Source organism: Moschus berezovskii, chromosome 7 (assembly GCF_049115385.1).
Source record: "Moschus berezovskii isolate FMDL1 chromosome 7, NW_MosBer_1.0, whole genome shotgun sequence".
Lineage (NCBI taxonomy): Eukaryota > Metazoa > Chordata > Mammalia > Artiodactyla > Moschidae > Moschus > Moschus berezovskii.
In genome coordinates, this window is record NC_142466.1 from 80,741,320 (window position 1) to 80,755,612 (window position 14,293).

General features: G+C 52.4%; 1 protein-coding gene across 1 annotated transcript in view; it reads right to left on the bottom strand.

Annotated features, from left to right (window-relative positions):
• EBF2 (EBF transcription factor 2) overlaps nt 1–10,982 on the bottom strand; it is a 222,576-nt gene extending 211,594 nt beyond the window's left edge. The window contains exons 1-5 of the mRNA XM_055427247.2: nt 10,489–10,982; nt 7,866–8,022; nt 6,738–6,801; nt 6,409–6,464; nt 5,838–5,911 (exon numbers count right to left, since the gene is read on the bottom strand). Of these exons, the coding sequence (XP_055283222.1) occupies nt 5,838–5,911; nt 6,409–6,464; nt 6,738–6,801; nt 7,866–8,022; nt 10,489–10,619 (482 nt within the window). The 5' untranslated portion in view covers nt 10,620–10,982. The remainder of the gene's footprint in view (nt 1–5,837; nt 5,912–6,408; nt 6,465–6,737; nt 6,802–7,865; nt 8,023–10,488) is intronic.
• Nucleotides 10,983–14,293: the final 3,311 nt, after the last annotated feature.

A 14,293-nucleotide genomic window follows, 5' to 3' on the forward strand; every position in this document is an offset into this window, starting at 1 on the left:
TTTTTTAAATTTCTCCTTAAATCATTTTTATTGGAATATAATAACTGTATAATGTTGTGTTAGTTTCTGCTGTACAACAAAGTGAATCAGTCATAGGTATACATATATCCCCTCCCTCTTGGCCCTCCCTCCCACCCCACTTCCCCATCCCAACCCACTTCCCCATCCCACCCCTCTAGGTCAGACAAAGTACCTATCTGTGCTCCCTGTGCTATACAGCAGCTTCCCACCAGCTATCCATTTTACACATGGAGTGTATTATGTCAATGCTACTTTCTGAATTCATCCCACCCTCCCTGTCCCCACTGTGTCCACATGTCCATTCTCTATATCTGTGTCTCTATTCGTGCCTTAGAAATAGGTTCATCTGAACCATTTTCCTGGATTCCACATATCCATTAATCTAAGATATTTGTTTTTCTCTTTCTGACTTCACTCTGTATGACAGACTCTAGAGGACCACAGACTTCTAAATACCTCTCAGCTCATCCAAGGACATAATCCACCATCACAGTAGTTGGTAAAGGACAGAGTCTTGACACGGCTTATAAAAGCAGCACTATCATCCATACCACTTGAAGAATACATCTCATAAACACCAGCAATAACCAAATTTGTGTAAGTGTTGCCCTTCCTGTGATAGCCTCTCTATGGTTTAAGATGATGCAGCACAATTGAAGGATTGGTTAAGTGGGAACTGGAGCTCTGACGTCTAACCCAACTTTGTCATTAGTCAGCTGCATGAATGTAGTCAAATCTCTTTAACCCTTCTGGGCTTGGCCTTCCTGATACATGGGATTAAAGTATTGGACTAGATTATCTAGAGTCCCTTCTAGGTTTAAGAAGTCCACAAGGCTATGAGATTCCTTCAATGCAAAAGTGGTGACAGATTAAGGAAATGGATGAAGCCATGTGGTAGCAAAGACCCAAAGGCCCAACACCAGCCCAGTCTTAGATTTGCTTTCTGGTTCCCCACAGTGAACTCTCTGATCCTCTACAGAACGATCAACAAACAAACAGATACTTTTAAAAAGAAATTTCAAGTTCATATGTCATGTGTAGGGATGTCTGGATTCTTCAGTGAACAATTCTACCATTCTCCAAAAGTTAAACATATGTGAGATATGTTTAAAAAAACTCACCCAATGGGCATGATAAGGCTTGGAGAAATTTAATCAAATTAGTAGGAAGTAAAAGCAAGCTTGTCTCAACTTTCTTAGATGCTAGCGTTTGCCGCTGAGACTTTCTGAATAATATTTTGCTGTGAAATTATACTAAGTCTTAACTTTGAAAATTCCAACCCATCCCAAGATTGGTATGAAAAGTGAAAAAGTCACTCAGTCGTGTCCGACTCTTTGCCACCCCATGGAGTCCATGGAATTCTTTAGGCCAGAATACTGGAGTGGGTAGCCTTTCCCGTCTCCAGGGGATCTTCCCAACCCAGAGATGGAACCCAGGTCTCCTGAACTGCAGGTGGATTCTTTACCCACTGAGCCACAAGGGAAGCCCATCCCAAGATTAACACCAATAAAAATGCTGGCCAGCTGCTCTCCCACCTCCCAAAACGCTTGTCTCTTTTCCCAACTCCTTACCCATCCCCCTCATTGTTCCCCACCTCCCTCCCAATTCCTGTCTCCCACCTCTATTATTTCTATTGCTTATATCATCAGAAGAATACCTTTGCAGCCCAGACAAACCTTTTTTTCTTATCAAGACAATTTCAAAAATCCTATCCATGCTAGGTATCTGAAGACCTTCTAATGAGACTCCTCTTTGACATCACCAGCAGGTCAACCCAACCTCAATCTGTGTGTGAGTCTAAGTACAATCTAATTACAAGAGAACACATTCAGAATGTGCCAATCTATTTAGTTTGAGAAGGAGTGATTCTGAGGAAGCCAAGTAAGTTTGCAAAATTGCTCAGCTGAATTCAGCTGCTCTCCGTGGGGACTTTCTCTGGACGAAAAGAAAAATAGATAAAAATGTAAGCCTGGTGCCAGGGAAATACAATGTGGGGAATCCGCTCAGGGAAGGAAATGATATTCCAAGAAAAATGCAGAGAAACTTTAGGGGCCAATCTTCCATTTTCCAACAGTAACATATTTAAGTATAATCTCTAATGTTAACACTCAGAAAAGATGCAACAAGCACTCAGCTGTTGGACTATAATAGTGAAGGTAAAAAATTATAGGAGTGGACTGTATTCACCCCATCTGAGTCCTTCATCAAATTTCTCTGGGTTAGCCAAAGCTAATTCTTTTTTTTTTTTTTAAGAAAAGGGCTCATCAAGATGTCCTGGTTATTCTTTATTTGGTTTCTTGAATGACATTCAGTCCTCAAATCAACAATAGTAACATAAGCAAAGGGAAGTACAGAATATAAGACTTTCATGAACTCACATTCCCCCAAGCAATTGCTCTGAGATCAGGGACATGGGGCGTTGACATGAAGGACCAGGTCCCTGAATTACTCAGATAACCAGCTCAAATCTCCCTTCTTTTCAGTATAGACACAAAGCCTGTGTGACCAACTTCAGGTTCAGTTACTGTCATTAAAAGGTTTCTTAGGGATATTTTCTAACAAGCCAGTCGCTCTAAGTCCAAAAGTATTTTTTAAAAACTGAACAAGACTGAAAAATAAGAAAAGATGGGAAACAAAGAGAAGAGGAAACTGAACTTGCACTAGGTTAAGGCTGTGTCTCTAACTTCCACGGGGAAGCTCTAAAGTACTTTTTTCCCCCTAATGAATGAAAATGAAAGCTCCTCCTCTGCTCCTCACTCGGCATGTTTTGGCTTATTTTACTCTAGTCCTTATTTGGAGAACCTTTTACCTGAAATACTCTCTGCTTGCTCACAGCCCTCGTCTACCTTCCCTATCTCCTTGTGGGATCTTTGGAGAGGGAAAGAGAAAAATAAAAATCAAACCAGTTGGGGATGAGAGGTGGGGAACAGGAAAAATTTTATCCCAAGGCTGAATCTTACCTGCATTTTTCAGAAAGGGATCAAGATGGGGGATAAGCAAAGGGAAAAAAGCGCCAGTCTCGGGCATGGAGTGTCCAGTCAGCCAAACTCCTAGCCAGCGTGCCCTTTCCCCTCCAAAATCGTTTTTAAAATTCAACCCTCAACTTTCAAAAATCTGTCTCTAATTTCAAACTCAAATAAGCGCACAGCATGGTAGCTTTTGTTTTGTTTTCTTCTCCCCAACTCCTCCCTGCGATTGCATAACAAAAGTGTCTAAATTCACACCATCTGGCCGATAAAGACACTGGCCCCACTGCCCGGCTGGCCCATCTGATTAGAGCCCCGTCTAGCCTGCGCCTTGTGGCGAAAAGTCACAGCTGTGGGGTTTGCTCCGGCTCAATACAACTCTGTTATTAGCCAGCTGTAGGCCTTGAGACGACTTCTGTTCAAATTATAATATCTTTTAACCCTCTGAGCATTGAGGGCACAGGGGTGGCTGGCAGCGACATAACAACTAGATTTCTCCTTGCTAATAATTGGCAAAATGAACTGAAGCAGGGAAGAGAGGGGTGGAGACAACTGGGGAAGGGAGAGAAAAGTTATACCTAAAAGAGATTTATTTTGTTGCCCACCTAAAAGCAAAACATCAGTTTATGAGTTTTTGTTTTTCTTTTGTTTGTTTGTTTATGTTGTTGTTAACTGAAGGTGACAGAGCAAAAGCATTCAGGAAAATTTGCAGGTATGCCACAAACACCATGCAAATGAAACTCTGTATGTGCAGTACCCATTGAGAAATGGGGCTCATCTGACTCATTCCTTAATCACTGACTCTGATAACTGACTCTAAAATGTGGGAGAGGGAACTTTTTTTCTGATTGCAGAGTCAACCAGCTCTGACTGACAGGTTGAATGGGATCCTCCCTTTCAGATAGATCCAAATCTATCACTCCATCTCATCTCTGCGCGCGTGTACACACACACACACAAATACAGACACAATACCCATTCCATGGATCATTTATTTACCCATAATTAATATTTGTTTTAAATTCTAGTTTGGGAAGAAAATAGCAGAGCATCTTCCCAGGTCTCAAATGAAGAGAAGTTACAGTACATTAAATTTTTATATTGTGTTACTAATGCAGACTAAACTAGAGGCTTTAAAAATTGATGCTGCTACTTAAACAGCATAAAATGAGGTGGATTTGATTGGGCTTAAAAATAAAAATGTCAGCCTGAACTACAGCTGGATGGGGTGTGCAAGTATTATTTAAAGTGATAGGTATAATTCGTCAGACAATGGGCCAGACTTGGGTTTTGTTTTCTTCTTTTTTTTGTAAGAAGATAATCTCTCCCCACAAAGATGTTTGAAAGTAGAAAGAAGAATTTAAGAGAAAAACCCACCCTTCAGTTAGCCAACCAAATCAAAATGTTCTGACTATTTAACCTAGGTATCACATGCAAGTTCACCTTGGAATTGTATTTTCTTTCTGAATGCACCTATCAAGGAGCCCTGGGATAACGGAGTACCGATCTGCTTACCCACACCTCACTCAGCTACTCAGGCAGGGAACCCTCAATCCTCTCAACTGAGGCCACTGACAGAGCTGAACTTTGCAGTTGGCAAAGTTTGTTTTTCTAATACTTGGTCAAAACCAAAACTAACACGTCTGATTGTAATGGTTTCTTCCTGACTGGGTGGGGAGGCAGACTGGGCTGCCAGGAGCTGCCCATAAAACAATTCAGACTAAATCAGATGGCTTGCAATTACCCAAAGCTAGCAAGGCTGATGTTGGAAGACATTCACTGAAGCAGTAGCAGAGAGAATTGAGGCTTTCTCTCCAATCAGAGATTTTGGAGGAAGAAAACCATGTATGGATATAAACATTGAATTTTTTATAGTAAAATAACCACTTCTTCCCAGAGTTTCCTTTCTATATCCTTTCTCCTTTGCTGTGGGATCCCCCATAACTAGCACATATTAGACACTCAATATACATTTTTTGAAAGAATGAATAAATGTACAGATGACTTTCTTCTATTAAAAAATTTTTTTTCTTTTGGTCCAGGAGAAGAAAGGACCCAAATTGGAATGAATTGATCTCAGAAAAGAAAATAGGAAATGGTGTAGGAACCCAGGTAGATTGCACCTTTTACAACTCGGCCGTCAAAATCCAGCTGTTGCTCCAGACCCCGGATCTACCCGATGAGGTTCTCTCCCAGTTCCTCCCATCCATTGCCCGGTAGTTCATCCTGACCTAAGAAACTCCCCTAGCTCAGGAAATCTAGGAAAAGAAACTTCCCCGCAAGAAGAAAAGGCTCCTGCATCACAGACAAGTGCCTCATCTGGGGGACAGGGGGTAGCACCCCCAAAATGGACCGCTCGATCCTCTCGCCTGTCCAGACTGAGTCGTTCCAAAACCTTGACTCGGTAACTCTACAAGGGGCCCCTCCTGGACATCTCCCCATAGAATGCGCGGGACCGGCGGGAACCGAGCCGTGCGGACCTTCGACGGCGACCGGCTCAAGGAAAGTCCCCATCCCAAACTTGACCCGCGCCTGCCCAGCCCCTCCCCGCGTTCTGCGGAAGGCTGGACGCCAGGTCTTCCACGGAGCAAACTCGTGCCACGCCTGGGGGTAGAATCCTGGGTGTTTCTGGGTTGCCTTTTCGAGTCCCGATCGATTTGTTCTTAGAATCTGACTTTTAAGGAGGAAATCCAGCCAACCGACCCTAAGAGCAAGTCCCGGCGAGGACCCCAGCCCAAGCGCGCCACCACTCCCCAAGGTCAGCACCGGGGACGCAGGCGAGTCAGCGCGCCCCGAGCTGCTCACCTGCCCCGCCTTCCAGCCAAGCCCGCGGGAAAACACGGCTCTTACCTGCACATCACTTCGTGTGTCAGGAGAACTCGGCACATTTCCGGATTCTTATTTTGTCCCTCGTAAGCTATGGGCTGCGAAGGAGGCGCGGGCAGGGAGGGACAAAGAAAAGGGGACGTTAGAGCGAGAACAGAATCGGGTTTCTTCTCTCTAACCACCACTTCCTCAGGAGTCCCCGCTGGTCGCATTGAACCTGAGTTGTGCCTGGTTAACTGGAGCAAAATACCAAGAGAAAAGTTTGCCCTAGTGAGGACATAATTGTTGCAAAAGGGAATGTTTGTGTGTGTTGGGGGGTGGGGGGTGCTGAATCTCCCAATAAGTCCCCTCTTCATCCGTCTGTTTGCCTACTCCCATCCCCAGAGCCTCCCCAACCAGAAAGAAACTGGACAATTAGGGAGAGAGAGGGAAAAAAATATTTTTCCAGAGAAGACAAAGTGTCAGTTGATGTGGAGGGGCTGTGAAGAGTGACCCAGGAAATCTCAAAGACAGACAGGGAGGGTGGGGAGGGAGGAGAATAGAGAGACCCACTAGCCGAGAAGTGGGGAGGAGGGGAGTGAACTGCCAGGCTCACCTGCTTGGTGACTGAGTCAATGAGCCTGACGTACAGGTCCTGCTCGGTGCGGACACCTGCCGGGGAGATGGGGTGGGCATGAGGTGAGCGCTGGGGAGCCCCTCCCGGGCACCCCAAACCTGTCCCTACGCCGCCGGGGGACCAGGGCGGAGTGCAAGCTGAGCCGTCCTGGGGTCAGAGACCACCCGCCCTTGCCCCCGACTTGGAGTGAGCTTCCCGCAGCCCTGCTCTCCCAGGGCCTGGAGGATGCCTGCCAAAGACCCGGACAAGGTCAACTGCCTTCCTTATAAGAGGCCGGCGCGACACCTCAGGGGGCGCAAGGCGCTCACCGTTGCTGTAGAGAAGCTGTAACTTGTAGTGGGTGCCGTTGTTGGTCTTCTCGTTGCCTTGTTCCTGAAAAGACAGAGACCCTTGCTTTCCATCCCCTCAAAATGATAAAAAGAGCAAAGGGACTTCCCTAGCCCAGCTCCCACAGCCTTTCTCTTGGTCACTCAGCAGCTTTGAACAGACCCCTGCCCAGGCCCGGGTCAAAGGGCAGGAACATTGGACGCTGGCCACACTCCAAAACTTTCCAAGGTTCCCAGGCACTTGACCCTCTCCAACAGTCTGTCCCTTCCCCTTAAAAATGTCCTCAGAAGGGTGACCCCCAGACTGGGACCACCAGAGGACATGTCCATGCTGCGTTTAAACAGGCCCCACCCAATCCATCAGATGCTGCAGAAAGGAAGGGACCTGTCACTTGGGAGAGCAGCATTTGGCCATGTCCCACCAGGACCAGAGGCTTGGGGCCATGAACTCTGGGACCCAGGCCCAAGTTCAAAAAGAACCCTAGAAGGAGCCTGCTCCCAAACTTGAATTGTACATTTGAGGAAGCTGAGGACTGAGGCCCAGAGAAGGCAAGAGATGTTCCCTTCCTCCCACATCCTATTCATCTGAGCTCGAATTCAGCGCCCACACCCCCGGCCTGGGTTGGGGGCTGGCACTGCTGTGGGAAGCAGAGTGGAAGAGAAGGCTAGGGTTGGGGCGTGTAGTCCGGCAAGCCAAGACTGGTTTGTGTGCAAGTTTCCACCTTGTACCTATCTAACCCACCCTGCCGCGATCGCAGGTGCAAAATAATAATAATAAATAACCCGGAGAAGGGCAGCGACAGCCTTGGCTATATGTTTAAATTATGTATGCTCTTGTCGGAAGGATATCTGCTCCGCGGTCAGTCTGTGACCAAGCTCTGCTGACGATCCAGGAGTCGGGTGCGCAGCCACCAGCGCCCCTGCGGGAGGTGCAGGCGGGAGAAGGTGCGGGGAAATCCGACTGATTTAGTAGGCTGGGGATGAGAAGCCTCGATTTATCATCCCTCCTGATGGGAGCGGAAAAGTCTCCGGAGTGACAGATGGGGTCTTTACTGCTTTGCAAGGAGGTAGTTATGAGACCCGCGAGGGGAAGAGGAGACCTGAGCTTACTTTGTCGTTCTCCACAAAGTCTACGAAGGCGGTGCGCTCGATCTCCACCGGCTGCCCCTGCCTGTCGTAGAGAGCCAGGACGAAGTGAAAGAAGTTGGATTTCCTCAAGTTGGAGGGAGGCTGTTTCTCAAAGTGGGCCCGGGACAGGGCTACGCCGCTGCGCATGAAGAGACACGGTGGGGACACAGGACACGGGGAAAGAGAGAAAGACACGAAGTTACCAAACGGGCCCAGGCAACATAGCAGAGAGTTAAGGGTCCGTGGCCCCGGTCCAGATTTCTCGACCCTTCTGGCCCTTCTCTTCTATTACAGTGAAGAAGCAGGGACTCCTTAGAGGAGTCACAGTGGCCACGGGGTAGGAAAGCAGGACGCTGGACGCTGCTACCGCCAGCTGTTCCAGCCTGCGGGCATCCCACTCCTGGGAGCTCAATCTCCAGCCTTTAGTACAGACCGAGGAAGCTCGACTGCAGACCAAAGCCCGGAGGGTCCTCCCCACCCCCCAGCGGTCCAAGTCTTGTCCCCTCGGGCCGCCCCATCTTGTTCCTCAGGTGGCTCCCCCGATTGGGTCGGGATTCGGAGCTGGGCCCGGAGCATAGGGGCTAAGCGCCTCATCACTTTGAAAGAAGTGACCTTTATCCTTCATCTTCATTGGAATTACCTGTCCTGGCACTATTGCCCACAACGCCTCCCAAACTACTCAGAAAGGCGGTGCGAGAGAACCCTGGGGGGGCCGGACGCGAAGCCTAGAGGCCAAGTCCAGGTCCTGCGGGGAGGCCTCACCTCCTGCTTCCCTCGCTCTTCCGAAAAGTTGCGCGCGGGCTAGGGGCAGGGCGCAAAGCCCCCTTGACCAGTACTAGGGATCGGGGCCACCACGGACGACGTGATCCTGAGAACCCCGCCCCTGGAACTGCTGAACTTGGAGAAGCCGAAATGTTATTAAGAGTTAGAGCGCGTCCTCGCCTGGAGCCGACAGTCCCCGGCTCAAGCCGCATCTCTGGGCGTCGCCGGCCAAACCCGCTGACCGCGAAAGCCGCGTTGGAGGAACCGGGAGATGCCCTGGAGCCTATTGAGTCTGGGCACACACCTCCCCGCCGACCTATCGCGGCCTGAGACAAACTGGCCGCCAGATCACATTTAACAGGAGACCCGGCGCCCAGAAGAGCAAGCAGATGGACGTAGCTGCTCGGGGCGCTGGGGTCGCCGGGCGTCTGTCCCCAGGGCGCGAGAGTACTTTCACTCTTTTGAAGAGTGTAAGATTTTGACTAGAATCCCCCATCGGACCGCCTGCTTCAACTTTAACAATTACTGGATCGGGGAAAGGAGGAAAGCAGAGGAGGTATCTTTTGAGAGGTCGGCTAAGGGACTGCACCGAGGCATCCGCTCTGCGGTCCTGCCTGTTTTCCCCGCCCGAAACCCAGCGAGTCCCCCAGACGGCCCGGAAAGCCGCCGCCGCCGCGGCGAGCCATCTGCTCCAGGACACTGGCTCCCCGGGCTGAGGCAGAAGGGAGGGAGCTGCCGCCCGTCCGGGTCCCCCGAGCGAAGCGACTTTGGCTTCTTCTCCTCCAAGTGTGGCGGCCCGCTTCGCTCTAACCGGGACACCTGGAGTCCTGGCCTAGACAGGAGTCATTTCTCCGCGCGGTGTCGGGACTTAGAGGGGGGTGGCCAGGAGAGCCGATAGAGAGGCGGCAATCATGGGAAGAAGTTCGTGGACTCCTGGGCGTTAAGGAGCTGTCTCCCGCAGACAAGGTCGTGGAGACCACACATCTCAGCTCCACAGTGGTCATGCGGGAGGGGAACCAGATTGTCTTCACGGGGTGGCAGCCTCGACAAGGCGTTTTACTATCCCCGGCACAAGGATGCTCAAAACAAAGTCAGCTTCAGGGACTGGTATAACTAGAGGCTTGTGACCCCTGCGCTTGCCTCACTCTCCTTTCCTCCTTTCTTCCCTCTGTGGTTCCTTCTACTGTTACACCCCGTCTTTTCTGCTTAGTCTCTTCTCTCCCCCTCCCCCTCGCCTCTGTGCGTCTGGTCCACTGTTTTATCTCTGCTCCCGGACCCTCCAGCCTGCCCCCTCCCTGGGCGCGCGGCCGATCTGCCTTCCCCGGCAGTCGCGCTCCGGCTTCTCCGGCTCCTCCAGCCGCCGCCGCCATCTGGCCGTGGGCTCCGGGCCTCCAGGAATCGCCCGACAAGATGCGGGAGGAGAGGCGCTCTCAAGGAGCGGGACGAAACCCGAGAGAAGCCAGGGAGCCGGCTCTCCTCCGGCGGCCACCGGTCTGCGTCCTCACCCTCCTTTCCCGGCCCGGCCCGCCTGCCAGGACTGCGGACCAAGCTGAGAAGCATCAGATACTACTTTGTTATTTTTCCTCCCAAAGAGTAGTCTGCGGAGAAGGAGTGGGGGAACCCAGGCAGTTCAGAAACTCGAGTGTTGGCGGAGGGGTAAGTGTTCCCCTAACAGCAGCGACCTGCCGGCCGGAGGGTGAGCCCTAGCGCGCGGGGCCAGGGCGACAGATGCGGAGGAGAGAGAACGAGCGAGAGCGAGACCGGCGAGGGGGGTGACACACGGAGACAGAGAGCGAACAGGCGAGAGATCGCGAGCAGAATCACTCTGCGGCCGTCCCGTTACCTCTGCGCCGCGACATTGGCGTCCACCACGCCGACGTTTCGGACCCAGGACCTGACCGAATCCATCTCGGCGCCCAGCGATTTCTCTTTTAGAGCTGGTCCTCTTCCTAAAGTATCTTGGATCCCAAACATTTAAAAAGTCTTATCTACTGTCTCTTTAAAAAATGAGTTACAACGCTGTCCTCGCTTTTCCCAACGTTGCCACCAAGCCGTCTCCTCCAAAAGCAATCCAAGAAAAGGGATCAAGGGCTCAAGTTTGAGTCTCTCTTGGGGGAAAATAAAAAAAAACCTGTCCTTTGCTTCCACGCGTGAGGTGCGGGCTGATGTAGCTAAAGTTTGGGTTATATCCTTCGCAAGTTCAGATCTGCCGCCTCAGGCCCTCCGCCTTAGGTCGCTCGCATCCTTCCAGTGGCAGCGCTGCCTCCAGAAAGTGATCACAATTTTGAAGCATCACCTGTTCTGGGAGAAACAGGAGGAGATTGATGGCTGCCTAATCTCTCCCCTTCCTCCTGGTCCCCCACCCCCCCTCCCTGCTCCTCCCCACCGCTCCAATTTAAAAAAAATTAAAAAAAAAAAATCCCCAACAGGATCGGTAGTAAAAGGAAGGGGAAGACCCGGAGTCAAGAGGAGGCGGTGGCTGCGAGCACTGCGGAGCCGGGTTACAACCGCGCGCCTGCCCCATGAATGGGTTACTACGGCCCCAGGCCGCGGGAGGCGGAGCCGAGGCCCGATTAGGAGCCTCATTTGCATGGACGCTCGGGATTGGCCGGCGCTGGGCAGGCCTGGTCGACGTCCTTAGGCGGCGCGCGCCACGCTCGGCGTTGCCTGTAGTCCGGGAGGTGAAAGGGGACAGAAAGCTGCGGGCGCCGAGTCCTAGCCCGAACCCCGTGTGTGTGTGTGTGTGTGTGTGTGTGTGTGTGTGTGTGTGTGTGTGTGTGTACGTGAGATGGGGGCCCGCAAATCTTGCCCTGAAGTCGGGTAGCCTGGCCGGATAAGTCTGGTCGCGGCAGCTGGAAGCTTCAGCGAGCCTGCCTCTAAATGCGGACTTTCGTAGCCTGCGGGAGGCATATTCATTCCCAGGGCTGCTTGGGTTCTATGTGCAGGTCTATGAAGAAGCGGAGTGTGATCACATGTACTTAATGTTTTGTGCAAACGTTCCCGAGAGCAACCCAGTTACCCGGACGGGCTCTCTCGAGTCTCCCGGAGTTACTTGGTGACACTCATTTTGTGAGCGGTTTACAAGTTAAAAGACAAGGATATATGAATGAAAGCGGAGCGGGGTCAGGGGTGGCGGGAAAGGGGACGAACAAGGCTCAAGTGCTATTCAAATAAATAGGATGTCGGGGGAAATGGTCTGAGCGCTAAGGAAAATACCCCCCGGCGGACGCGAGCCGGAGTTGCACCCGGTGCAGATGAGAGATTGCTGACAGATCGTGGCAGGCTGAGTGCGAGAGCTGCCCGGCGTTTGTCCCGGGAGCTCCCTCCGGTCCCCATTCCCTCCCGCCGCCACACACCCCACCCCCAGTTCCCGAAGCCCCCGGGGGCCAGTAGAGGAGCAGCGGGGAGGCAGCAGGGCAGTTGCGGAAACTTTGCCCAAAGCTCGCGGTCGCTACGGTGCTGGCTGCGCGGGCTGAGGGCCGAGAGGCGGCGGCAAGCTCCGCCAAACAGCTGAAACTCTAGAAGGCTTTTTAACTACGCCGGGCAGCTCGCGGTGTCTATTGGAAAAAAAAAAAAACCCTCCTGGATGGGTGTTATTTTCTGGCTTCTCCTTTTGTATTCTGATCTGTGCATAGATCTGCTGCTGAAATCTAGAACACCAGCGCGAAAACAGATTTGAAGACAATGAATGCAAATCTGTGCTCAAAGACCATCTGCCGTGGAGGAGACAAATCAGCTGTTCCGCACAGTTCGAGCGGCTGTGCCCGGGCCTCCCAGCCTCATTACCGAGAGGGCCCGGGCTAAAGCCTGGGTTTCATTCTGGAGACTTCCCCACCCCACCCCCCAACACACACTTAGGACGCAAATCTGAGTGCGCCTTGACTCCCGACCAGATCCCTTAGGTGTAGCTGAGCGCTCACAATTGAACTGCGAGAGTTTGCCGCTAGAGGACACAGCGCCTTTGCAACTCGTTTGCCTGGGAGGACAGGAAGCTCGCACTTTCCAGCAATGCCGCTCTCCTGAGAAAGCTATGGATCTGCGCCTCCACGCTACGCCCAGGGCAAACCGCGACCTGAGTGCACCGAACGCACTCGGGAAGCGCGAGGGACTCGACTGCGAAGATTCGCTTGAAAACCGACGCGGAGGGGCAGAGGGTGCTCGGATTCTAATTACACAAACCGGATCCCGGGATTGGGGTGGTTGATGGTATCGGTAGGGGGACCTTAAGGGTTGTGAAATTCCCACCTCTGGTTTGTGTCGACTGTGGCACCTCCACCCCAGGGCTCTGGATTGATGTCGTTGGACGAGAAGGGCAGGGGTGAAGGGCGATCGGGCATAAAAATATGGAACTATGGAACGGGACTGTTATAAAAGTCAAGTAAGATAGATGTCCAAAGAAGAAAGGAGGGTGGGCGGAAAAATTTGTAGGATGAAACTTACTTCTTGTTTCAGCTAGGTAATTCTCTACTTTATGCAGATTTTATGGGTGATTTCATCCTTGCAAAAAGTAAACACCTGGAATCTTCTACCCCGGTCCCCCTCTCTTTGTAAATTTCTCAGAACCTCAAGTAACCACCCACCCCCTTATCTTCATCCTCGGTTCGTGCCCAGCGGAGCCTACCAGCTCCTTGGCGGAGAGTATTGAACAGTCCGTGAGGCCCTCAAGACTTTTGGAGGAGGCCGGCAATTTTTTTTTTTTTTTTACCCCCTGGGGGTCTCTGACCTGCAGCGAACCAGGAAAGGTACTGAGCGCAGCCACTAGGGACCCCGAGGCAGCAGAGGGCCCGGACCTGGCCCGGACCGTCTGCCCCTGAGGCCCGTGTTGGCTGGGGTTAAAGGGCAGACCCAGGGTCGAAGATACTGGCTCTTCCCTCCCGCACCAGCTGCTACCCAAATTATGCCCCTCAGGAAGCGAATGAATTGGTTCCTTCTCCCAGCTCCCTGCTGCCCGCCCCAAACCAGACGACCCCGCACGGCGGGCGCCCTCACCTCACCTCCCAGAGACAAGTTCAGGGGCCTCAGTGCCCAGCCAGGAGGCAGTTTTAAAAATCATGGCCCCGGAACCCTGACCTGGGTGTAGCGGGGAGCCGCTCCGCTCCTCTCCTGCTGCTCTATAGGTGCCCTCCCCGTCACCGCGGCACAGGGCTTTCGGGGCGAACGGTAGCCATGATGCTGCGGGCCCTGTGGGCTTCGAGGTACGGACAACCAAGTTCCCTCCAGGCTGGGACCGAGTTCCCCGGCTAGCGCAGGGAGGGTGGTGGAGGGGGCACGGAACGGGGGGAGCAGCCTTGGGCCCAGAAAGGCGGCGCTTCGGCCTTCGGGGAGCAAGGAGCGTTTCTGCCACCCGAGTTGGGTTTAATTAGGTCTGTGTGGGTTTGGGGAAGGGGTGGGCGCAGAGTCGGCCACCCGCGCCGAGGAGGAGCGCTGGTTAACGATGGAGTGAGCGGCGCGGCGGCTGCGCCCGGAGGGTCTCTCGCATCTCGATGGCCTCCGGCTACCCCCCGAACAAACCACCTTTTCGAACACGCCACAAGAAATCCGCCCTCCGCCCTGAGCCGCGCGGAGGCCCGGCAGGCGCAGCTGCGGCCCGGGGAAGCCCGGCGCGGCGGGGGTGCGGAGCCCGCGCGCGCCTCCGGGGCTTGGGCCAG